Source organism: Haematobia irritans, chromosome 5 (assembly GCF_050003625.1).
Source record: "Haematobia irritans isolate KBUSLIRL chromosome 5, ASM5000362v1, whole genome shotgun sequence".
In the NCBI taxonomy this organism is placed as follows: Eukaryota; Metazoa; Arthropoda; class Insecta; order Diptera; family Muscidae; genus Haematobia; species Haematobia irritans.
The window spans coordinates 72,512,819-72,539,273 of NC_134401.1; the positions used below are offsets into that span (position 1 = coordinate 72,512,819).

Below are 26,455 nucleotides of genomic sequence, written 5' to 3' on the forward strand. Positions count from 1 at the left end.
TGCATAGTTGAAGTGGAAACTTTAGAATCTAAAAACATAACAGAAGGATAATCAGAATGAATTCTTTTAGAATTAACATAACGCCAAAAAGCTTTTGGATCCTCTTTAATGCCATTCTCAATATTGAGCATATATTGTTTATATAAGAACTTATTTAAGAAATTAAACTCACGAAGAGAATTAATATAGAGCTCTCTATTCGCAGTATTTTTATTTGCATTATATCGCTTATAAAGTTTATTGCGTTTGTTTTTTAATGCCTTTAAACCACTGGTGTACCAAGGTAACTTATATACTTTAGCCTTCATACGCGGAACATAGGATTCAATTAAATCATTAAGAATGGATTTAAACTTATCGTAACACTCAGAAAGATTGCGGTTATGAAAAATATGACTCCAATTAATATCTCCAATCAACCTATTTATGATATTAAAATTACATCTATTAAAATCAAGCTTGATACTATCTGAGCTCAGCTTAAAGTAAGAATAAAATGTAACCTCTAACTCTAGAGGCACATGATGCATGTCCGACTTACAAAAGGGATTTAAACATTCACCTACGATACATTTCAAATCCTCACTTATGAATACTAAATCTAACAATTTAGATAAACAATTGAAGAATTTGTTAATTTGAAGTAGACTCAAAGAATATAAACCATCAATAACATCAATTTCAAAAGTTTTGTTTACATTATGTGGACATAATACATCAGCGTCTAATTTTAAGGACCAAATTACATTGCTAAGATTGAAATCACCAATCACTAGAAATTGAGAATGAGAATATTTCATATACAAATCAGTTATATTTTGAATGTGAGCATTGTATAAGCAATCACTGCTATTCGGTGGAACATATGAAACCGATAGAATGAGCATTCCATTACTGCCTGTTATTGCAATGCAGACTTGATCGATTATAGTATCAGGATTCATAAGCACCAATTTCGAGGTTGACAACGCTCTTCTGACTGCTATTAAAACACCACCCCCTTTAACACAATTTGCTTTTAGATAATCTCTATCCTTACGGTAAACACAAAACAATTTCGAATCAAATAACTCTTCATCTAAAAAATCAGCATTCAACCATGTTTCTACCAGTACAATAACGTCATATTCAGATTCAAGAGAGGCATTAAAAATGTCATTAATTTTAGTACGCATTCCACCAAGATTTTGGTAATATATTTTCAAACTTAAGCTTCCACACATCCCATTATGTCTCATATATCGACGGCCACCGGTTGATTTCTTTGAAAAAAATGAAATGGCCGTACTTTTACTTCAACAGGCCACAATGCTGGGTTAAAAAGCTCATTATAATATCTCCCACATATTCCCAACTTAAATGAGATGCGCTTAATAGCGGACAAATCAGCATCTTTTTTCACCAATTTATAACATTCCATATTATTCATATCAATAGAAGTATGTTTCACAACATAATTTAAAATTTGCTCAGCTGTAACATTCGGCTTAAAGAATGAAATATGCACCCATTTTTTATTGGACACCACCTCCAATTCTCCCGCCGCATTATCTCCATATATCACACGTTTATTATGCCTTCTATTACTTGCCCATCTATAATTGTTCGTTGGGATACTCATATTCTGAGCAACAAAACCAGTATTCTCTCTCAGTACTTCAACATTACCATTGTTCTCATTATCACGATTGACAGCAACAACTGAATTCGTTACTGCAGAGACAACATTAAACGCAGAATGTGTGTGTTGACTTTCCCCTACATCAAACGAAGGTGAATTATGATCAAATTCGCTGTGCATCTCTAAATCATTAGCAGCAACATTAACAGCTGAATTGTTTGTAGAATTAACCGCATCGGCTGAATTGTGAGAAGCTAATTGAGCATTTGTATAGTTCTCCTGATTAACTATACGTGAGCAAGAGGGCAAATTTATTTGTTGCTTCTGGGTTGATTTCTCATTAGCTACATTAGCAAATGAAAGAAATTGAGATTTTAACTCTTTAATCTCATTTGATAATACCGAGATAGAAGAAATTAAATCTCGAGCAATTGCAACACAATCATCACAATTATATACAATATTAACAGATGATTTCAAGAATTTATATTCATTCTCATTCTGAATACCAGCACACATTTTATGATACTTTCGACGGCAAATCTCGCATTTTACGAAGATATTATTTGCAATAACTTTATAGCATCTGCAACAAACGAACTTTGTACTCGGAGCCATAACAAAAACGTGTTAATCAATCAATAGCCAGAGAGCAACTGAGCATTTTGGATAATAGCGAATGTTATCCTGACTTACTTGTCAGATATAATAAGGTATTTAAAAGGGTTAAATTCCGGTTAGGGGCCGAAGACTAGGAGGATTCTCTATGGAGACTGTGGCTTCCTAGTAAACTTACTACAGTTGCCATCGAAAATTCGCATGTGAAGGAATCGTGCCATGGGTGTTTCGCAAAAACTATCGCTAGAATTCGACAAAAATTCTATTGGCCTTTATGGCTAAAGATGTAAAAACCTTCGTTGATAATTGTGGCATATGCAAAGCCATTAAACCGGCAAACACAACATTACGGCCTTTTTTTTACATCTCGCCCTTTTCAGCGTATGTACTGTGATTTTCTTGGACCCTATCAAAGATCAAAGAACCAAAATGCGTTCCTCTTCATTGTTTTAGACCATCTAACAAAATTCATTTTTCTGAAACCATTCAGATCCGCCACGTCCACAAATATAATAATTTTTCTTAGTAATGAGCTATTTTCCACATACGCTGTTCCACAGTTTCTTCATAGCGATAACGGAAAACAATTTTTGTCAAAGAACTTTCAGAATTTCCTTTCGCAATTTGGTATTTCACATATAAAAACTGGATTCTCCCCAAGCTAACGCTTCGGAACGCGTAAATAGAGAAATTGTTTCGAAAGTTCGAAATTTTCTAAGAAATGACGCAAATCACAAGAACTGGGATCATCAAATACCATACATATTGTCTGTTCTCCGGAGTGGTTATCATTCCACAATAAAAATGCTCGCCTTATTATGCCCTTTTTGGTCAAAATATGGTTCGCCACGGGTCCTCGTATAAAATATTTGAAGAGATAGGTTGCATGGGCGAGAATGGAGTTGATTTCCAGCATAATACTGACAGGTTTAATTTGATACCCCAGAAGATTTCGGAGAATGCCCACGAGAAATCTGCACGAGTTTACAACCTAAGATCGAAAAATGTACAATTTAAAGTTGGCCAAATCGTGTTTCGTAAATCATTTGCACAACGCGATGCCTCGAGGGGAATAAATTCAAAATTTCTACCAAAATACGTTAAATATAAGGTTACCAAGAAAATAGGCAAATCCCTATATGAGTTAGAAGATTGTGTTGGCAAAAGTATAGGACGATATCACGCTTCTCATATCAAATCATAAATGCCCGGCTACCACGTAGCCACACCTAAACCAGAATATTTGTACAACTTGACTATATCTTCCTGTTCGTAGTAAAACTGAAATTTTGCAACGAAGCAGGTTTGTAACGTTACACCGAAAAAAAAGTTTACTATTTTTTATGAAAAATGAACTAACCCATAGTAAGAATGACCATGATTTGGCGCCAAAGATTTTTTTCATCTAGATAAGTTCATGATTTTCTTATAAATTAGTTAATGTATTACATCGTATTTTAGTTCATTATTACTATGCTGTGGGAAGAATATAGTTAAACTCATTCAAAATATTCCTGCTATCCGGAAAAATTAACAATTTTTTGGAAAACATGTATTAAAAAATTGGTTTGAAATAAACTGTTTGTCGGTATAATTTTCAAAAAAGTAGAGAAATTGAGGAATCAAAAGTACAAAAAGCCTGTATACAACTAAGAAATTTTTCGTACAAAACAAGTCAATTTTCTATAACCACCAGTATTTTATTTCAAAGAATTATTATTATATTACACAAAACTATGGTTTATGATATACAATAAAGGAAATATTTTTATTAGTACGTTGGACGCATTTACTTGTCGGTAGTTAGTAATTGCTTCTTCAAAAGAGTAATATTCTATGTTATTGGGACTAAACTAATTAATTTAAATGTCCATGTTTTCTATCCATATGAAAGATATATGTGGCATAAGTTGCTATATTCAATTGAATTGTCCAATTTCATCGATTTTGGCTAACTTTTGTTGGGCGGATTTGGCTTAGAGGCATCTGAAGTTATACAAAATATAAGAAAAATATTATTAATTAATTCTATCGTTCATATTGATCTTTAACTTACGGTTTTCAAGAGTATTTCCTAGAGCCAATAAGGATATCAGCTTAATTAGTATTAAACAGTAAGAATATTCAAAAAATTACCATTACGAGACCTGTCTACCTGCAAGTGAAAAAAATAATTTTTAATAAATTGAAATTTTGGTTTTATTAAAAACGGACAAAATACCGTTTACAGAAAAAACTTACCACATTGAAAAATCCATCCAGTAGGTACATTATTGGAATCATATCCATGGACAAATGGGACGTTATTGAAATTATTCTCAGAATATAATTGAAATAAAAAATATTATAAAATTAGACATAATTTCCACTTGTCAGTATAGCATTTAGTATTTAAGGTGAATATTAAGTTCGATTTTAGCGGCTAAAATTGCAATTTCCATGATAAGTTTTCTTTAATAATCCATTATAAAAAATAATCTTTATAAAAAACTTGATTTGGGCTATTCTCCATCAAGTTATATTTAAATTTGTATCGAAGACGTATAATTTTATACTTTGCTTAGTGATTTATTTTTAATTTTAGCGGCTAAACTCGAACTTAGTACTCACCTGTAGGAATTGCTGTAACATAAAAAATATAGATTCAAAAAAATGGTTGCTTCTCAACCTGTGATCCAGATGTAGAATAAATATAAATCATCCTATTACCACTCATGTTGTATATTTTTTATGTAAATCAATTTAAAATCCGCACTAATTTTAAACTAACATATTAACAGAAATATACAGTTCCTTAATCTGTTATTTGTTTTTTATCAATAAAAAGCGTTTTTGATTCCTCTAACATCACATCATTCACTTCTCAGTCTCTAAAATGTTTCGAAATAAATGTATTTTCATTAATAAACACCAATACCGCACGTACAATTTTGCAAAACTAAATCCACGTGTGCACTTCATAAATGCATCAACATAACTGAATGCAACAATAAAACTGAAAGACACAAATAGTCATAAGGGATACATACCTGCCGTAAAGAAAAACAACTCCACACACACACACGTTCCCTTTCTGATCTTGCTATTGCAAAAAAACAACTCTCACCACAAAAGATACCAACAACACACAAGGAACATTCCATTGTCTCTAGAATCAAAACAACCAACAACAGCATAAATGACGCAATAACAAACACAAACAATCATACGAGATATACACAAAATGTCTCTAAAAACTCCCTCGCATGATGCACTCACATTTTCCAGTAGCACGTTTATTGATTAGTAGGAATTCTATCTATAAGTTAAGGTAAAATATATACCAAATCTATGAGGAATCTATAAAAATTATATACACCTGTCAAGGATTATATTAACTAATTTTTATTCTATTTTAACTAAAATTTTCAATGTGAGTAAAAACACTCCAACATATAATAAAAAGGGAAATAATCTGTAGGTAGTCATCGTACGAATCGGTAATGTCGTTAAGTTAATTTTTACTACAAAAATTTTTTTCCATACAAAATTTTGTCTTAGTAAATTGTCCACATTTCGTAGTAAGATTTTTATATTGCCCATGTATTTTTATAATAGAATCAACGATGCATTAACTACTGTGTTGGAAATTTATTTAAGGAAAAATCCTTCCCATTTCGTAGTTAGTGAACTAAAAAACATTTACTGAATTTTTATAAGTTTTGCTTTAGCTAAGTTAATTTTCGTTGTGGTTACGAAAAATGAACTATATTACAGTAAATTTGTTGAACTATGTGGAAGTCAAAATGGTCCTTAAATTTATAAGACACTTTTTTTTCTGTGTATATTCAAATTGCGTTAATTTCCGTACGATTGTACCGCGTCGGTATATTGAGGGTTTTGACTCATTTGATAACTGATACTTATCCCCTATTATCGTACGTTTTGACACGAGTATCAATAAAGATTATCGTTAGGTTATCGATGAACACGCTAGGATCTGTACAATCACGCTGGCTTGATTAACATCTTTATTCTATTAACAACTTCCGCTGAGAAAGTTATTGAAAATTTAGGTCTACTTACATTTTAGTAAATAGTGGAACATTTTTAAGAAAGTTGCAAGAGTAATTATCTTCATACACATATATCCTATAGCTCCTGTGCATATTATATTTTGTTGCTGTTGGTAAGAAGCTAAAAGTTTATATAAAAGAAAATATTCAAAGAGGTTAATTTACAGGATCACTTGTATTCACAAATTTCCTGGAAACTTCTGCCAGGCAGACCTGCGGGCAGTGTTAGAATTGTGGACCCATCGAATCCAATTTATTTGTATTCTGTATTCGTAAATCAACAGAATTGTCCAATTTTGTGGAAAAGTATTTGACGGATCAGATCTCTGGAGCCTAAACTCGGTGGCCATCGAAACATCGAGATTCATGGGGGAGAATCTAATTGGGAGCCTACTAAGCTTACCCAAATATCGTACGAGCAATTAAGGAGGCGGAAATATATATACACAATGTACTAAAGGGTGATACGGTCAAAATTTGGTCAATATAAACTTGACGTATTTCTTTCAATTTTGCATTTAAAAAACCTGAACACCCCTCATTCAGAAGGTGTGTGTGTAGAATGTTGCTCCTATTTTGATTTTGGAATTCACTCTTCAGTTGTCAAAATGCCGTCCAAGCAAGAGGGGCAGCGTATCAAAATTTTGTTCGCGCATCGCGAAAATCCGAGCTACTCGCACCCAAAGCTGGCAAAATCGCTAAAAGTTGCCAAATCAACCGTTACAAATGTAATTTAAGTGTTAGGGGAACGTTTTTCGACAGCCAGGAAGTCTGGATCGGGGGGAAATCGAAAACCGGAAGCAGCTGAGACGACAAAGTGAGTTGCCGCTAGTTTCAAGCGAAACCCTAACCTCTCTCTCCGAGATGCCGCAAATAAGCTGGGTGTATCATCTACAACCGTGCATCGAGCCAAAAAACTAGCCGGACTATCGACTTATCGACTTCAATTCTGTATAAATCGATATATGCGATATCTAATTGAGCATTAGTGTAAAATAGTAATCACAACATGACCTTGTACCAATTTCATTCAAAATTTTGTAAATTTTTACATTCATCATTCTTCTTCATGCTTATAGTATTCTCCTTTTCTCACTACCATATTTAGTATTGTAGACTCGGTATTCTCTCCAAACTTTTAGTTTTTACGAACCGTTGCTTCATGCAACTTCTCCAATAATTAGTGTGATTTATAAAAATCAAATTTTGTTTTATTAAATTTAGTGGAGTGAAGCAATTCTTGTTTAGAAAACATAATATTTTCGTTATCTCGTAGTGTAATTAGTGGTAAGGATCTAGTAATGGCTTATTGAGTTGAATTTTCTATATTAAGTTGCATTAAAAACCATTGTAAATGTTATCGGTCAATTATTGAGTGTGTTAAATATTTAGACATCATTAGAAAAGTTCGAATTATTAAATTAAAAAAAAAAATATGCAAGAAAATCAACTACATTTGGATTATATCGTCATCGTTGTATCTCGATTTATTAAAAGAAACAAAACAGAAATTATTACAACAAAACCAATATTCCTATAATGCCATATTTTAATTTTTCTGTCTAAGCCAAGACATCAACCTTATTATTCCTTCATTATCAAGTTCCACACTGAGTTCATTGACCATATAAATTTACAATACAACATACATATATATTTTCTTTTTCGTTATATACATTTCTAAATCAGCTGTTCTATACATTCAACATCTGTTTTTAGCACTATTAAAGTTAATGATAGTTTTAAATCCTTAGGCTAATTAAAATTAAATGTTGTTATACAAAATGAATTTCTAAATTAAAATATAGGAGGAATGATCAAAGAAATGACATGGTATTAATTTGAAAAGGCACTAAACGGGACAATTCAGAAATCACTGAGCACTAGAATTGTCATAGGCGTTTTTATTTATAGGGTGGGTAAAAAGTGTACACCTGACAAGTTTTATACAACGTTATATAAATACGGCACTTAATAAAGAGGCATGTATTTTTCTGTATGTACACATATTTGTGATGTTAGATACTGAACCCCACCAGACTGGAGATAGCCGGATGGAAATGATAGCGTGCCTGTGAGGATCTAACCATTACGTGAAATTTATAGAAGTTAGTGCGAGATAAAATCGTGTGTACTACAAAATGTCGAATTTTGTATTAGAAAGTGATGATTTGCGGAAAGCATTAATTTTTGTTTTCATTTGAAGAAAAGTGCTGCAGAGTCACATCGAATGCTTGTCGAGGCATATGGTGACCATGCTCTATCAGAAGCACCATGCAATGGTACGAGTAATTAAAAAGATTGCAAAAAGTGTATGCTTTTTATACCATGTATTTGGCCAGAAGTTCAGTGATGTTCGGTTCAGTTTATTAAGCTAATTAGACCAATGTTGTTTTATAAATAAAATATAATCAAGTCTTCGGAATGCCAATGGGCAATCCACTCTCACCAACTATAGCTGACATAGTACTAGACCATCTAATTGACGATACGCTAAAGACTCTAGAAGACAATGACATAAATATTGGATACATGGTAAAATATGTAGACGATATTGTAGCTATTATTAGAAAGCACGCTAGACAAATAAGAAATATAGCTTAGGTTAGGTCATAGACCTTATAATACATAGATGATCCACTATTCTCTTTAAAACAAGTAAGGAAAGTCTAAAGTCGGGCGGGGCCGACTATATTATACCCTGCACCACTCTGTAGATCTAAAATTTCGATACCATATCACATCCGTCAAATGTGTTGGGGGCTATATATAAAGGTTTGTCCCAAATACATACATTTAAGTATCACTCGATCTGGACAGAATTTGATAGACTTCTACAAAATTTATAGACTCAAAATTTAAGTCTGCTAATGCACTGGGAAGGAACACAATGTTAGTAAAAAAAAATATGGGAAACATTTAAATCTGAAGCAATTTTAAGGAAACTTCGCAAAAATTTATTTATGATTTATCACTTGATATATATGTATTAGAAGTTTAGGAAAATTAGAGTAATTTTTACAACTTTTCGACTAAGAAGTGGCGATTTTAAAAGGAAAATATTGGTATTTTGACCATTTTTGTCGAAATCAGAAAAACATATATATGGGAGCTATATCTAAATCAGAACCGATTCCAACCAAATTTGGCACACATAGCAACAATGCTAATTCTACTCCCTGTGCAAAATTTCAACTAAATCGGAGTTAAAAATTGGCCTCTGTGGTCATATGAGTGTAAATCGGGCGAAAGCTATATATGGGAGCTATATCTAAATCTGAACCGATTTCAACCAAATTTGGCACGCATAGCAACAATGCTAATTCTACTCCCTGTGCAAAATTTCAACTAAATCGGAGTTAAAAATTGGCCTCTGTGGTCATATGAGTGAAATCGGGCGAAAACTATATATGGGAGCTATATCTAAATCTGAACCGATTTCAACCAAATTTGGCACACATAACTACAATGCTAATTCTACTCCCTGTGCAAAATTTCAACTAAATCGGAGGAAAACATTGGCCTCTGTAGTCATATGAGTGTAAATCGGGCGAAAGCTATATAAGGGAGCTATATCTAAATCTGAACCGATTTCAACTAAATTTGGCACGCATAGCTACAATGCTAATTCTACTCCCTGTGCAAAATTTCAACCAAATTGGAGTAAAACTCTGGCTTCAGGGACCGTATTAGTCCATATCGGGCGAAAGATATATATGGGAGCTATATCTAAATCTGAACCGATTTCAATAAAATTTTGCACATTTGACTATACTACCAATTGTACTCCTAGTGCAAAATTTCAACCAAATTGGGGTAATACTCAAGCTTATAGGGCCGTATAAGTGCATATCGGGCGAAATATATATATGGGAGCTATATCTAAATCTGAACCGATTTATTCCAAAATCAATAGGGTTCTATTTTGACCCAAAACACATACTTGTGCCAAATTCGAAGTCGATTGGGCTTAAATTACTACCTAATCCCTTGGTTATCGACTCAGGAGCCCACCCTAAGCATTTTTGTCAAAGACACCATGTGTCTATCTCGTCTCCTTCTGGGTATTGCAAACATATGCACTAACTTATAATACCCTGTTCCACAGTGTGGCGCAGGGTATAAAAATGTGGCAGTTCCAAAAATTAATTTTCTGACCTTTCGTTTTGATTTTTTCGTAAAGATTCAGTCCCAAACATTAATTTTCTCGCATTTGCTTGTGTGTTGTTCGTAAAGAGCAAAGCTGCTCAAAATTAAATTTCGTATTTTCGCGGTTTTGGTCACAATTTTTTGTTCAAATATGAACTTTTAATATATTAATTTATTTATAAATACTCTGTTGCATCATAAACGTTCTAATTTTGTGTAAAATTGGCAAACTACAAAAAGGAATACGAAAGAGATTGTAAGCGTGCTCTTGGTTTTCTCGTTTATTCTTAATCTTCGGAACAGTCAAACATAGTTTGACACCCATGGCTCATCTAAGTATTATAAGGTCTATGGGTTAGGTTAGGTGGCAGCCCGATGTATCAGGCTCACTTAGACTATTCAGTCCATTGTGATACCACATTGGTGAACTTCTCTCTTATCATTGAGTGCTGCGCGATTCCATGATAAGCTCAATGACAAGGGGCCTCCTTTTTATAGCCGAGTCCGAACGGCGTTCCACATTGCAGTGAAACCACTTATAGAAGCTTTGAGACCTTCAGAAATGTCACCAGCATTACTGATATATTTTTTTCAATTCAATTCAATTATTCTTTATTTTTATATAACGTTACAAAATGTTATGTAGGTTCAAGTATATAACTTATGGCTAATAAAGAATCATACAGCATGGTTTGAATTCAAACCGTCTGCTGGAAATTTGAGTTTTAGTTGTTTATAAATTGATTAATTAATAATTGAATTCGTCTATTAGAATTTTTCTATAATTTAAGGCTTCTTTTAAGTATTTGTATAAACGGTACCAACAAAAATCTTCACCTCCATTTAGGATATCAATGATTTCAAATTGATGAAGTATAACCTTCCCAAAGAATTTGAATCTTATACTCGCCAATATCGGGCATCGGCCAAGAAAGTGGAACATCGTCTCATCTTCTCCCACGTTACACAGCGAACATCTATGTACACTTGTACTGAATTGATTTGCATTCAGTCCGAAAAGGTCTCCTCTTGCCTTCATAATATATGTAATCTGTTCTCTATTGGTATTATCGTTTAAATAAAAAGGTGCCATTCTGTAATCTACATACTTGTATAAATGATTTTGACTTTGCTGCGCTTTTTGTATATATGAGTTGTGGATACTTTTTTGCATTTCCATTACCAATTTTTGTTGAGCATCTAACCAACTTTCCTTATTTAATTTCACATTTGTGGCATCAATATTGTATGCTGTAAGTTGCAAGGTATAGTCTTTAAACCAATCCAAATTTTTTTCTGCCAGTTTCATAGCCAATTTATGTGGCAGTCTGTTATCTTCCATGTCGAAAAGTGCTTTAGATAAATATAGTAGATGAAGGGAATATGTATAAATATGTCCTGGTTCGTATCCCGTTTCCAAAGCAATTACGTAATTTGGAGTACTGTTTGGTAGGTTCAGCACACGTTTGATGAAAAATCGATATAGTTTCTCCACATCGTCGAAGTGTGAGTTGCCCCATATTTGCGCACCGTAACTGTGTATGGACCTACAAACTGCTAAAAACATCTTCCATTTTGCCTTTATTGTCACTGATGGTTTTGAAATGAAGTTTCTCCATGTTGAATTTATTGATAGTTTTGCTGCTTCTTCCCTTTTTACTACGTGTTTTGCAAAAGATAGTTTTGGAGTTAGTATTAGTCCCAGGTACTTGTACTCACTTACTACTCTTAGCATTTCACCTTTGTAAGTCCACTTTTCATTTGCTCCCAGTCTTCCACCTTTTCTAAATACCATTATTTCAGATTTTGTGTGGTTGACTTCCATTCCCCACGTCTGACAGTATGATTCGAGATTATCTATCATTTGCTGCAAAATTATTGGGCTATCGGATATTATTACGATGTCATCCGCATACATTAACAGACGAATGTTAATTTCATCTACATTCAGGCCTCCACCCAAGTGATCATGCATATCATTTAGATATATTGCGAACAAAATTGGAGATAACAAGCAACCTTGTTTCACCCCGGCAGACGTGACAAAAAACTCCGACAGTTCTTCCCCAGCCCATACTGCTGATCTCGTCTCTGTATATATTTTTTCTACGAGCCGAATCATTTTGGATGACAGGCCAATAACATGCAGTTTAAATATTAGTAAGTCTCTTGGCACTCTATCAAAAGCTGCCTTGAAATCAACAAAAAAAGCGTATACTTTCTTATTTTCATTGAATTTTAGTTTTATTATGGCGGATAGATTAAATATGTTATCAATTGTAGAATAACCTTTCCTGAAACCAGCTTGGAATTCATTTAAAATCTTTTGTCTCTCCAACCAATCCGCTATCCTGCTGTTCACCATTCCGATCGTCAGTTTTCCAATACAATTCATAAATGTAATTCCTCTGTAGTTGTTCACCACATTTAAATCTCCTTTTTTGTGAAGTGGAAAGATTATTCCAGTACGAAACTCTTCAAAATCTTCACCACCATTCAAAATATCAGAGAAAGAGTCACACAAAACTTCTAAAAATTGATCAGTTGCATTAATAAAAAACTCATATGGAATACGGTCCACTCCGGGGGCTTTGTTTATTTTTACTTTTCTAAGCAGAACTTTAAGTTCATCGGTTGTAAACTGTCTATCCAAAAACGAGTTTTCTATATTATTAGCAGCATAATGAATTGATTTTGTAATACAATTAGGGTTCAAAAGGGATTCAAAATATACTTTTAGCGAATCTGCCGAAACGCAGCTACTAGGTTGATTAACCATCTGCCTTATTTCTTTCGCTAAGGCCCACCATGATTTACTATCAGAAATTGTGTCCAACCTTAGTTCAATATTTCTATAGTATTCTAGCTTTTTTCACTTGCATAGGCTTTCATAATTTTTTTTTCGTTCCACATAGTTATTTCTGTCCCCCATATTTCCTGATGATCTAAGGGTATTAAGCTTTCTCATTGCCTTTTTTCTGGCTTGTAAACATTCCTTATCGAACCACTTATTCTTGAAAGGCACGTTACGGGAGATTGATCTACTCGGGTATGCCTCATAAATCATCCCTGTTAAGTCTGCTAGCTTATGGTTTTGTGCCATAGCGCTTAGTTTTTCATTTAAGGCTTTTTGATAAACTTCTTTGTGTTTTTCTTTCCAAATCAATTTTGGCATAAGATTTGATTTCTCCCAATTTCCAAGATCTGTGGTTGGCAAGTTTAGCGTTAGCACAATGGGAAAGTGGTCGGACCATATTTGGTCGTCTACTCTGAATGAACTCACATATTCTATCATTTCCATTGAGACACTACAGATATCGATCACTGAGTTTCCATTTAGATTTGCAAACGTACATTTTCCATCTTCGTCTCCTATCGTTCTCCCGTTGAGCACAACTAGTCCATTGTTATTACATAATTCAATATATCTCCTTCCATTTTGATTAATAACTTTGTCGCTTGAACTTCTTTTATTAGTACAATTTTCCAATATTTCCATCGGTAACTCTTGTTCTTCACCTATTCTGATATTGTGATCCCCGATTATTATTTTACAGCCTTCTTTACCTTCTACTGCATTTTTTAAATGCTCAAAATCTTCACTCCAGTTTGCACCTCTCAAGTATACTGGCGAAATTTTAAATTTACAATTTTTGAACTCACAATGTAACACATCCTGATTTCCTCTGTGGGTACATATAAATTTAAAGCCATTTCTCTCCAAATCGTTTCGTACGCCATAAATTTGCCCACCTATCCTCTCCCTCTACGATAATTTCTTGTAGCAGCTTTCCAATAAATTTTAAAATTCCTGAATTTTGATGAATAATACTCTTGATTTTTTGCTTCAACATGTGTTTCTGACAGCATAAAAATATCAAAGTTTTTTAAGTAATCAAAAAAGCTCTGATGAAGATTTTTGTTGACTAACCCGTGGATATTATATGCTACGATTTTTAAAATAAAAGGTGTATTTTTAACAGAATTTTCAGTATTAATCTCATTGATTCTAGATGTTTTATTATTTATATCAAATTTTTTACTAACTCTTACTAGTTTTTTGAAACAGTTATATCGACTAAATTCTTGTAGTTTATATTGAGTTCTTGAATACCCTCCCCAAAGATATTAGAGAGTTCTTCAATACCGCTGCTTTTACCACACATTAGTTTATTTTCGGCATTCCAGTAGAAGGTTCTTCCGTCTAGCTTCTAGCTGATCTCCTCTTACTCCTATTTTCTTTTCTTTGTTCAGCTTCTGCAGCTCTTTTTTGAGTATTAACATGGCTTTTTTCATCTGCAGTTTTGTTCCACTTAGATCACGTTCTATGTATATCGATGAGCCGGCCAAAAACTTTGTACACTTGAAGACTTCCGTCACATCTCTGCCAGAATTAAGCTCCACAATTACTGTCATTTTTTCTTTAGTCTCATGTACCTTTTTGATGTTCTGTATTTCTGGCTCATTGTTCATTTTCAAAGTTAATCGGAAGAGTTTTTTCACAGCTCCATACAACGACTTTTGGGTAGGTAGACCTCTCACTATTAGTCTACTTCGCCCTAATTGGTCCTCTAATTTTTGTAGTCTTCTACTATTTTCCACATTCGTCTCCCTTAAAGTTATAACTTCCGCCCGCAACTCCTCATTTTCGTTCGTCAGACGTTTAATATCTTCTTTAACATATTCAATACTGCTTTTGATATCGAGTATATCGGATTTGGTAGGTAGATTTTCTAATTTTTTGTCCAATAAGCATTACTGATATATACGACAAGTATTGACATAGCATTAAAAAACAAATAAAAAGAAATTAAGTGCACGAAATAAATTGCCATAAAGAGGAAAATGTAATTTGTTTGTTGTTGCCTAAAATTTAACATTGTTTCATTAAGAAAATTAAATTAGAAAATAAAAACGAAAAACAACTAAAAAATTATAAACATGTATGGAACTAACATGGTAAATTCAACATTTGGTATGACGCAAGCCAATTTCCTATCTTCCTCAAGTTTATTGTCTTTGTTTGGAAGTAGCAACCAAAGCTGTGATCTTGTACAACACGACAAGCTCTTCAAACAATTGTCGACGAACACAAAACGGGCATCGCAAAGAAAAATGAAAAACAGCACTCTCACAACACATTTTAAGAACTGGACACACAGCTGATTTTGACGGAATTAAAATTTTAGATAAAGAGAAGAGAGAGAGAGAGAAAACGTTTAACGATAGAAATAAATAATTGCAGTCGAATAACCATTTTATTTATTGGAACTATATTTTTACATCTAACACAAGAAAGATAAATATTGGTTTTTTTCTTCATGTTATCAACTTGTTGCATTTTTGCATTCGTATTAGTTTTAAATGTTAATTTTATTTTATTTAAATATTAAATTTTTGTCAATTTTTGTTTGTTTTTTCTTTTATAATTAATGTGGATTAAAATTAAATTAAAATTAAAATTTCATTAACAAAGAGAATATGCTAACATTGTAATTCCAATACTGTAATATTTAAGATAATTATCTTGTTGTATTGATATATAATTCAATAAATAAATACATAAACACAAATACATAAATTTTTGAAAGGGTGACCATGTGGGGTTATTATCAAATTGTTCTTCTATCAGTTTTTTACTATAAATGTCTATATGATTTAATTTAATAATAGATATCGATGTCCTTATTCCAGAGTACGCTTAGTCGACTTAGTATTTTGATGGAGCTCATTGTTTTTTATTCGGATTGATGTGAATTGCATCCTGTCAAAAGTGCGAATTTATTGGACACTTCTATCAAAAGTTATGGTTAATATTGTACGTAGCCAGTGACTAAGGTTTTAAAAATTTCCAATCCAAAAAGGAAAAAGATTTGTTCAGTCTAAAGTGGTCTGAGTCATTTTTAGCCATGTTCTATTATCACTATTTTGAATTCGTACATACTAAAAAAATCTGCAATCAACATGATTTTAATACCGAAAAATGAATTTATATATCTAATATGGTTTTTGAGAAATTCAAAAAAAAAACTTTGAACTTGTTTCCTGTAAAATTCACTTTTCACTTAGCGTACTTTGGAATGGAGACATCGATATGTATCATGTATTATATTAAATAATGAAAAAATATACAATATAAAAATATGAAAACTTAAATTATTATGGTGATAATATTCCGATTCAATCCATCTAATTTGTTTTATTTTGTTTACTATAGAACTTGCTGCATTCGACGGAAGCGCCATTTCCAGAGTATAAAACGCAATCCATAAAAAAATCGAGGTTGATTCTTCCACATTACGGGGTATTTAAAGGCATTTGGGATTGGATAATACTGGTGTCGACATTTTATGTTGCCATACTGGTTCCATATAATGCTGCTTTTGCAAAAACGGACCGTCAAACTATGGTGTCGGATGTAATAGTTGAAGCACTATTCATTGTAGGTAAATATGTGTTATTCAAACAAATATTTTATGATAGTGAATGTTGCTACTTAACTTTGTAGTAAAAAAGTAGAAAAAATCTTAAATAATATTTACCACCAACTATTTGAAGGTTGGTTAGGTTAGGTTAAAGTGGCAGCCAGATTAAGTTTCAGGTTCACTTTGACTATTCAATCCATTGTAGGGTTGCCAAATTCAAATGGCCTATTGTCTGGAATTTTGGAAAATGTTGGCTGGATTTAAAAAAATCTAGATTTCGTAAATCTCCAAATATGAGGATTAAAATTATCTATTAAAATATTTAAATAAATAATAAAAACACAACAACATTTATAATTCAGTCTTTTCATAAACATAAAGAAAATAAAGTAAATTTAATAATATTAAAAAAATATTTTTAATTCAATCTTTTCTTTCAAACTAAATTTAGAGAAAAAGCAAAATAGGTTTAATGCAGTTCTCATAGATAATACATATCTCACCTATTAAACAAAAATTTTATACCCACCACCATAGAATGGTGACGGAGGTATAATAAGTTTGTCATTACGTTTGTAACACGTCGAAACATCGATTTCCGACTATATGAAGTATATACATTCTTGATCAGTCCGTCTGTCTGTGTGTCGTAATCACGCTACAGTCTTCAATACTGAAGCAATCGTGCTGAAATTTCACACAAACTCGTCTTTCGTCTGTAGGCGGGTCAAGTTCGAAGTTGAGCTATATCGGTCCAGGTTTTGATATAGTCCCCATATAAACCGAACTCCTGATTTGGGGTCTTGGGCTTATAGTTTTTATCCAATTAGCCTGAAATTGGAAATTTAGAGGTATTTTAGAAGCATAAAGAGGTGTGCCAAAAATGGTGAGTATCGGTCCATGTTTTGGAATAGCGCCCATATAGACCGATCTCCCGATTTATTTCTTGGGCTTATAGAAACCGTAGTTTTTATCCTATTTGCCTTAAATTGGAAATCTAGAGGTATTGTAAGACCACAAATACATGTACCAAAAATGACGTGTATTGGTCCACGTTTTGGAATATCCCCCATATAGACCGATCTCCCAATCGGAGAACGAAGGTTAGGTTAGGTTAGGTTAAAGTGGCAGCCCGACCAAGACTCAGGCTCACTTAGACTATTCAGTCCATTGTGATACTACATTAACTAAAAGTACCTATTATATATGGGCACTTCTAGTTTTAACCGCTGAACCTTCTTGATTATTTTTCTTTGTTGAACCAACCAGATTGTTCCAAAAATATTAGCAGACTGCTTAAGTTAACGTTTTCCAGATCCGCCAGTAATCTGAAGCTATATGCTCCTAAAAGTTGCTTGCGCTTTACACAAAATGTAGGACACTCACACAAGAGGTGTTTAATTGATTCTTTTTCCTCCGCATCATGACAGCTCATACAATAGTCATTATACTTCGCGCCAACAGTTTTTGCAAAATCTCCTATCAGGCAGCGACCCGTTATAGCAGATATCAGGAGTGATACCTGACGTCTCGGGAACATTAGCATATCTAGTGTGCGGTTTAAGTTGAAATGGGGCCATATTTGCTTGGTGTCGTTACAACCCTTGCAATTCTTCGAACATTTGCCATCGTAACAGCCTTCTCACGCAGCATGAGCTTGCAGGTAGCTAGGGGCATACCAACAAATTCTAGTTCCCCTGGATTATGTAAGGTAGTCCCTAGCCTTGCCAACTCATCCGCTTCGCAGTTCCCCGGTATGTTCCTATGGCCAGGCACCCATATTAGGTGAATATTGTACTGCTCAGCCATCTCATTGAGAGATTTGCGTCAATCGATGGCCGTTTTCGAGTTGAGGAACACAGAGTCCAAGGATTTTATTGCAGGTTGACTGTCTGAGTATATATTAATGCCCACATTTTTTGGAACATTACTTCTCAGCCAATTCGCCACCTCTCTTATTGCTAATATTTCAGCCTGAAAAACACTACAGTGATTAGGTAATCTTTTCGCTATTTGAAGTTCCAGATCACTAGAATACACTCCGAAACCCACCCGTCCATCCAATTTGGAGCCATCAGTGTAGAAATCTATATATTCTTTATTCCCCGGGGTCTGTGTGCACCACGCCTCACTGTTGGGGATTAGAGTCCCAAACTTTTTGTCGAAAAGTGGACTCGCCAAAGTGTAATCCACTACGTTAGGCACATCTGACATTATTTTGAGGACAGAACTGTGACCGTAACCATTTTCCGACCACAGCGATAGTTCGCGCAACCGCACAGCCGTTGTTGCAGCTGACTGTTTGGCCAAAATGTCTAAAGGCAATAGACGCATCATGACATTAAGGGAATTTGTTCCTGTCTTGCCGAAAGCGCCTGAAATACACAAACACGCCATACGCTGAACTTTATCTAAACCAGTCGGTTTCTGAAGTGCCGGCCACCAGACTACAACACCATATAGCATTATAGGTCTAACCACTGCCGTGTATAGCCAATGCACAATTTTTGGTTTTAGTCCCCACTTTTTTCCTATTGCCTTTTTGCACGAGTACAAAGCTACAGTTGCCTTCCTCGCTTATTAAGCTTAAACTTCAGCTTCCTGTCCAAAATAACGCCAAGGTATTTTGCACAATCACCAAAGGGAATTTCAATACCCCCTAAGGAAATAGGCCTAACCGTGGGAGTTTTGCGATCTTTGCAGTACATAACTAATTCTGTCTTTGCAGGATTTACCCCAAGACCATTGTCTTTCGCCCATTGTTCAGTCATCCGGAGGGCCCTCTGAATAATATCTCTGATTGTGGATGGGAATTTTCCCCTGACTGCCAGAGCTACATCATCTGCGTATTGCACCACTTTTATCCTTTCTTTTTCTAGAGTAACCAGAAGGCTATTTATAGCAACATTCCAAAGAAGAGGTGATAGAACTCCTCCTTGGGGAGTGCCTCTGTTCACATACTTTTGTATGTTTGCTTGTCCTAGTGTGGCTGAAATACGTCTCTTCATTAGCAGTTCGTCTAACAGCCTGAGTATACATGGATCAACATTCAGAGTTGTCAGTCCATTTAATATCGAGCTCGGATGGACATTATTGAACGCCCCTTCGATGTCTAGAAACGCCACTATTGTGTATTCTTTGACAGATAGTGAGCTTTCAATAAAGCTGACTAGTTCATGTAGTGCGGTCTCAGTAGACCTGCCCTTCGAGTATGCATGCTGTCGTTTCGAGAACAAACTTGAATCGATGCTAGTTCTAAGATAAATATCTATCATCCTCTCCAGAGTCTTAAGTAGGAATGAGGATAAGCTGATTGGTCGGAAATCCTTCGCCCTCGAGTGAGAGACTTTTCCCGCTTTAGGTATGAAAACGACCTTTGTTTCCCTCCACTTTCCTGGGATATATGATAAGTTGATACATCCTTTATATATCACCGACAACCAGGGGATAATTTTGTCAGTTACAGCTTGTAACTCCGCCGGAGTAATTCCATCAGGTCCAGGGGATTTGAATGGTCCAAAGCTATTTACCGCCCATCTTATTCTAGTTTCCGATACAATTTCCTCGACAGGAAACGACCGCTGAGCAACTGTGGCACCGCCAGTACATGGTTCAACCGTCTGATTTCCAGGAAAATGTGTGTCCAATAGTACCTCCAGCGTCTCCTCACTGTACGTTGTCCAATTGCCCTCCGATGTTTTAATGAAACCTGGAGCGGAGTTGGTGGATGCTAGAACCTTCCGTAGTCTGGAAGCCTCGGACGTATTCTCAATACTGCTGCAGTAAGCATTCCAAGAGTTATGCTGAGCCTTTCTCAGTTCTCGCTTGTATCCTCTCAGATTCTTCTTGTAAGCGTCCCAGTCCTCAGGTGCTCTGGTGGACTTTGCCTTGTTAAAGAGCTTCCTGCAGGATTTCCTCATATTACTTAATTCCGTAGACCACCATGGTGGTCGATGTTTCCCCCTTGGCTTTCCTCTAGGGCATGCAGCCTTCAGTGAGATATTGAAGGCCTTAGTAATCCGCTCCACTGCGTGTTCGATATCTTGCACATTTCTCATATTTGTCTCTGTTATTTCCGGTATCATCATATTGAACGATTCCCTATACCTATTCCAGTCAGCTTTCCTAACATTTGGCGGAAATATGATCTTGGTGATATGAACATCAAATTTGAAACTGATGTAGCGATGATCTGAAAAGCTGTGTTCACTTAAAACCTGCCACTCAGATATCATTTCATTCAGTTCTTGCGAGGCCAAGGTGATGTCCAAAACCTCTTGCCTGTTTTTAGTGACAAAGGTTGTGACAGCTCCCTTGTTGCAAACTACCAGATTAGTACGCAAAATAAACTCTATTAGCGACTCTCCCCTTGCATTAGTATCACTACTTCCCCATATACTATGATGTGCATTCGCATCGCATCCCATAATGAGTTTCGTCTTTGTTTTCAGTGACTCCTCCACTAAGGTCTTAACGGCATATGAAGGCATCTCCCTGTCATGTCCCATGTAGACCGAAGATACCCAATGTTTGCATTTGGCTATTTCTAAACTTGCAACGACAGTGTCTGTATTGCACGTTGAAGGAAGCAGAAACAAGTTGAGCTCGTTTTTAGCAATTATACAGGCTCGATTTACATCATTACCAGTATACTGCAATAGTTTGAACCCCGGAGTACTTAATTTACATATTTTGTTTTTATAAACATATGGTTCTTGAATAAGAACTATATCTATGTCCCCTTTCATCAGGAGAACTTTTAAGGCAGCACATGCAGCCTTACAATGATGAAGATTTATCTGGAGGATCCGTAGGACCATCGAGATTTTCAACAGCCGTCACATCAGCCGCTTCAATCGAGTCATCAAGAATGTCCTCTTCAGAGATATCGGTGACTCTCGCAATAACCATAGGTTCAACTTTGGTGAGTTCTGAGGCAGTAGAAGCCTCCTCACGCATACGGTATCTATCCATGTCTTCAAATGTCTTGGTATCCCCCTCGACTTCGCATGAGGATCCGCTTACTTCTGATTCAGACAGAGGCTTGTCCATTTCTGAATCCTTTAGCTGATCGTTTTTATACACCTTCATTTGGATATAATGAAAGCCATAACATACACGGCCCTGGGACTTTGCTAGATGTGGCAAAGACAGTGTTCAATATAAACACTGCATGCCGTCTTGGCCCATCCACTTCATCCAAACGGCCAATCTTCCAATCAGCTGTTGGAAGATCTGGATTGCATTGTTTCAGTCTATTTAAAATAGATTCAGGGTCAGGAGGGTTTGCAGGTATCCACGCATGTGCTCTTGGTCTAGCCGGTATGTCTTTCTTCTCGACTAACTCTATAGCAGCTCCTTCCCAAACTTCAACAATTAGTATCAGAGCAGCTTTAAAACATTCTATAGACCTGTGGTCCTCAAATGCGACTAGCTTAAATCGTCCTTGATACCAACCAGCCTCTTGGTGTCGAGGATCTGGGCCGGGAAACTTTTCCAGCACCTGTGAGTAGACGCCAGACAAAGCATTCTCAATTTCCCCCCATTTTTGCTTTGGAACCATACCGTCCAATGCTCCTTTATTTATGATAGCCATCACAAGGCTGTCTTTAGCAACTGAGGCAAACGATCTTTGATCCCTTTTGGAGGATGGCAGCTCATCCGGTGATCGTTCCCTTTTTCCAGCCTCAAGAATTCCTTGAGCCCATTTTAAGGAATCGCTTTGTTTAGCCGACAACGTGCTTGGGTCGACTGATCCTAATTTCTTTAGGATAAACAAAGCATTTCTGCGTTCTTTGAATCTCTTTCGTGAGGGATTACCTCCTTTTGATGCCGTTACCTTGGAAAAGGTCCGACTTGTCAAATTGTCGGAGAACGATAGTAATATAGGTGCTAACAGCATAGGTTTTCGACCTGAATGCCCAAAATTTTGTTTCTGCCTAATTGTATATTCCCTCACATCTTTCTCACTTCCACGAGATTTTTTAGTTCTTAGCACCTTTTTCTGTAATACAAACATTGTAGAAGAAATTATTCAATTTTATGATTTTTTTATTTTAATTTTACCTTTTGCCGGATGGGGATTCGAACAGCGGACCACACAGTTTGTAAGGATCAAAGAAGTAGCTGATCAATTGCCCAAGGGAAAATAAAATGTTAATTTTGTAATAACAAGCAACAACCACCAACTTAATTCAATATCGCTCGCTGTTAAATAGCGCTCCAAGCTACTAAACACATATATGTTTATAGGCTATTTCTAAATTAATATATGTTTGCATCCAAGCATATTATATTTACAAACATTTTATGTCCCAAACATAATATGTTCTAACATATTAACATATATGTCCCAAACATGTTATGCTAGTTTATGAACATTATATGCTTGCACTCAAAAATATTGTGTTTAAAAATTTGTGTTCCAAACATATAATGTTTATAGCCAAACATATGAAAAACAGTCTTTTTCATCCGTGTACAGGATGGATTATATTTGTCATCATAAACAACGTAACAGTCGAATGTTAAGTTGATACGGGAGCTGATGCGAATATTATGTCAAAGAAAACAGTTCAAAAACTTGGATTTAAAATGAAAACAACAACGACAAAAATTTACACATTTAATGGAGAAGATGTACCGATAAATAGGTTAGTTTAGGTTAAAGTGGCAGCCCGATTAAGTTTCAGGCTTACTTCGACTATTCAGTCCATTGTGATACCACATTTAACTAAAAGTGGTTAAAAGTAGAAGTGTGGGCAGTTCTAGTTTTAACCACTGAACCTTCACTATTATTTTCTTTTGTTGAACCAACCAGATAGTTCCAAAAAAAAAAAACAGTCTTTTTCATCCATGTACAGGATGGATTATATTTGTCATCATAAACAACGTAACAGTCGAATGTTAAGTTGATACGGGAGCTGATGCGAATATTATGTCAAAGAAAACAGTTCAAAAACTTGGATTTAAAATGAAAACAACAACGACAAAAATTTACACATTTAATGGAGAAGATGTACCGATAAATAGGTTAGTTTAGGTTAAAGTGGCAGCCCGATTAAGTTTCAGGCTTACTTCGACTATTCAGTCCATTGTGATACCACATTTAACTAAAAGTGGTTAAAAGTAGAAGTGTGGGCAGTTCTAGTTTTAACCACTGAACCTTCACTATTATTTTCTTTTGTTGAACCAACCAGATAGTTCCAAAAAAAATTAACAGACTGCTTAAGTTAACGTTTTACAGGTCCGCCAGTAATTTGAAGCTATATGCCCCTAAAATTTCTCTTACGCCTTACACAAAATGCAGGACACTCACACAAGAGGTGTTTTATTGATTCCTTTTCCTCCGCATCATGACAGCTAATACAATAGTCATTATACTTCGCACCAATAGTTTTTGCAATTTCGCCTATCAGACAGCGACCCGTTATAGCAGATATTAGAAGTGATATCTGACGTGTTGAGAACACTAGCATATTTAGTGTGTGGTTCAAGTTTAAATGGGGCTATTTTTTTTTAGTTAGTTAGTTTCTTTTTATTGAATAAAGGTATTTGTTTACAAAATGTTGTATGTTAATGTACTAAATTTCTTACATAACTTTATAACAAAAAAAGAAAAATTTTAGTTTAGACAATGTTTTGTAAAAAAAAACGTCTGCCTCCAAGTGATTTTATTTAAAGGTTCTCACTATTAACTAGAAATTGCCTATATTTCCATGTAGTTTTCAAATATTTGATTAAATTGCTCCAGTTATCGCAGCCTTCGCCATTTAAAATAAAATTTAATTCTGACTCGCTTAATGTGTGTTTCTGAAAACATTCGATATTCTTTAAAACCAGGACATGTGCCTATATAATGTATTGTTGATTCTCGCTCCTGTAAATTGCAAATATTGCAAAGTTGCTCGCGGTCACTAGCTCCATACATATTTCCATTGAGCTGTAGAACTCCACATCGCGCTCTAAATATCCACATTATGTTTTCCATAGAGTTTTGATCGTTTATGTATGCAAGTCCTCTAGAAAAGTCCAGTTCTTTATAGAGCCGGTCACTACCTTGCTTTTTTATAATATTATTTTGAAAATTGTTTAATTTTATTTAGACTCATAGATCATTGAAAAAATCATTCCATTGTTCACCTATTGGTTCTGGTCCTGGCCACCGAATATTAAGAGATGATGCCATGTTCTTTAATTCTTTCGCCCAAAAGAGATTCTGATTGAATATCATTTCAGTTAAAATTTTTGGTAGTCGCCTTTCGGAGTAGTGCACAATTATTCTTTGAATATATTTAAGATGTAGTCTAAGGGTGTATAAGTAACTCTCCTCTGCTGCCGTCTCTACCATCAGAGCGTAATTTGGTGTGTTTTTTCGAAGTTTCAAAATTTTCTTTAAGAAAAATCTTTGCAGCTTATCGACTTCATCAAAATAGGCAAAGCCCCAAACTTGTGCCGAATAACTTTGTATCGATCTACATATGACAAAAAACACTTTCCATTTCATATTTAAATTTACATGCGGATTATTCATAATGGATTCCCATGATGTATTCAGAGCATTTTTAGCTTGCATATTCCTTTTCTCTAAATGCTTCATGAAACTAAGTTTCGGTGTGAAGACCACACCTAAATAGTTATATTCTTTAGTTATTCTTATTTTTTCCCCATTGTACAACCATGAACATTATCATGTTGTCCAAGTCTGCCACTTTTTCTAAAAACCATTATTTCAGATTTAGTCATATTAACTTCCAAATTACATTTGCTACTGTATTTTTCAAGGTTGAGAATCATTTGCTGCATTGTGTTTTTATCATCAGCTAATAGTACCATATCATCGGCATACAACAAAACCCTTATATTAATTTGATTACAGTACAATCCCCCTTGCAGTTCTTCATGTATGTCGTTGATATATAATGCAAATAGCAGTGGGGAGAGTAGACAGCCTTGCTTTAATCCATCTGTAGTTTTGAAATATTCAGAGAGCTCTTCCCCTGTCCATACTTCATATTTGGTTTCTGAATACATTTTTTCAATAAATTTAACAAATTTATATGATATGCCCATTGTAAATAATTTGTAAATCAAAGCATAGATCTTTTTCTTTTTTTTTGAAATCTGAGACTTACTATCGATGAAAGATTGTAAATATTGTCAATAGTTGAATATCCTCTCCTAAAACCAGCCTGGTATTCCGTTAAAATTTTCTGCGACTATACCCAGTTGAGTAGTCTTTGATTTATAATACCCATTAGTACTTTTACAATACAGTTCGAGAATGCAATTCCACGGTAGTTGCTAGTCACATTAATATTTCCCTTCTTGTGAATTGGGAATATTATAGTTTTGGTAAAGGATTCATCTATCTCACGATTATTAAAAGCCACATTATATGATTTGAGAAGCAACGTATGGAAGTTATCTGGAGCATTCTTTATAAATTCATAGGGGATTCTATCTTCTCCCGGGGCTTTGTTCAGCTTGAGTGTTTTCAAAGTTCTTTTCAATTCAGACATTGATATTGGGTCGTCAAGGTATGGTACATATCTACATGGAGGTGCGTAGTGCACTACCGGCTTTGA

The 26,455-nt window shown here is 34.8% G+C and overlaps 1 protein-coding gene and 1 long non-coding RNA gene across 2 annotated transcripts in view; one reads left to right on the plus strand and one right to left on the minus strand.

Annotated features, from left to right (window-relative positions):
* Elk (Eag-like K[+] channel) overlaps positions 1-26,455 on the plus strand; it is a 1,103,641-nt gene that overhangs the window by 581,674 nt on the left and 495,512 nt on the right. Inside the window, exon 7 of the mRNA XM_075312997.1 lies at positions 16,661-16,889. Coding sequence (XP_075169112.1) covers positions 16,661-16,889 — 229 coding nt within the window. The remainder of the gene's footprint in view (positions 1-16,660; positions 16,890-26,455) is intronic.
* Positions 3,919-4,615, minus strand: LOC142241806 (uncharacterized). Its single transcript, XR_012723817.1, has 3 exons — positions 4,481-4,615; positions 4,296-4,394; positions 3,919-4,225 (listed from the first exon to the last, which is right to left on the minus strand). It is a non-coding gene; the product is annotated as an uncharacterized LOC142241806 (long non-coding RNA).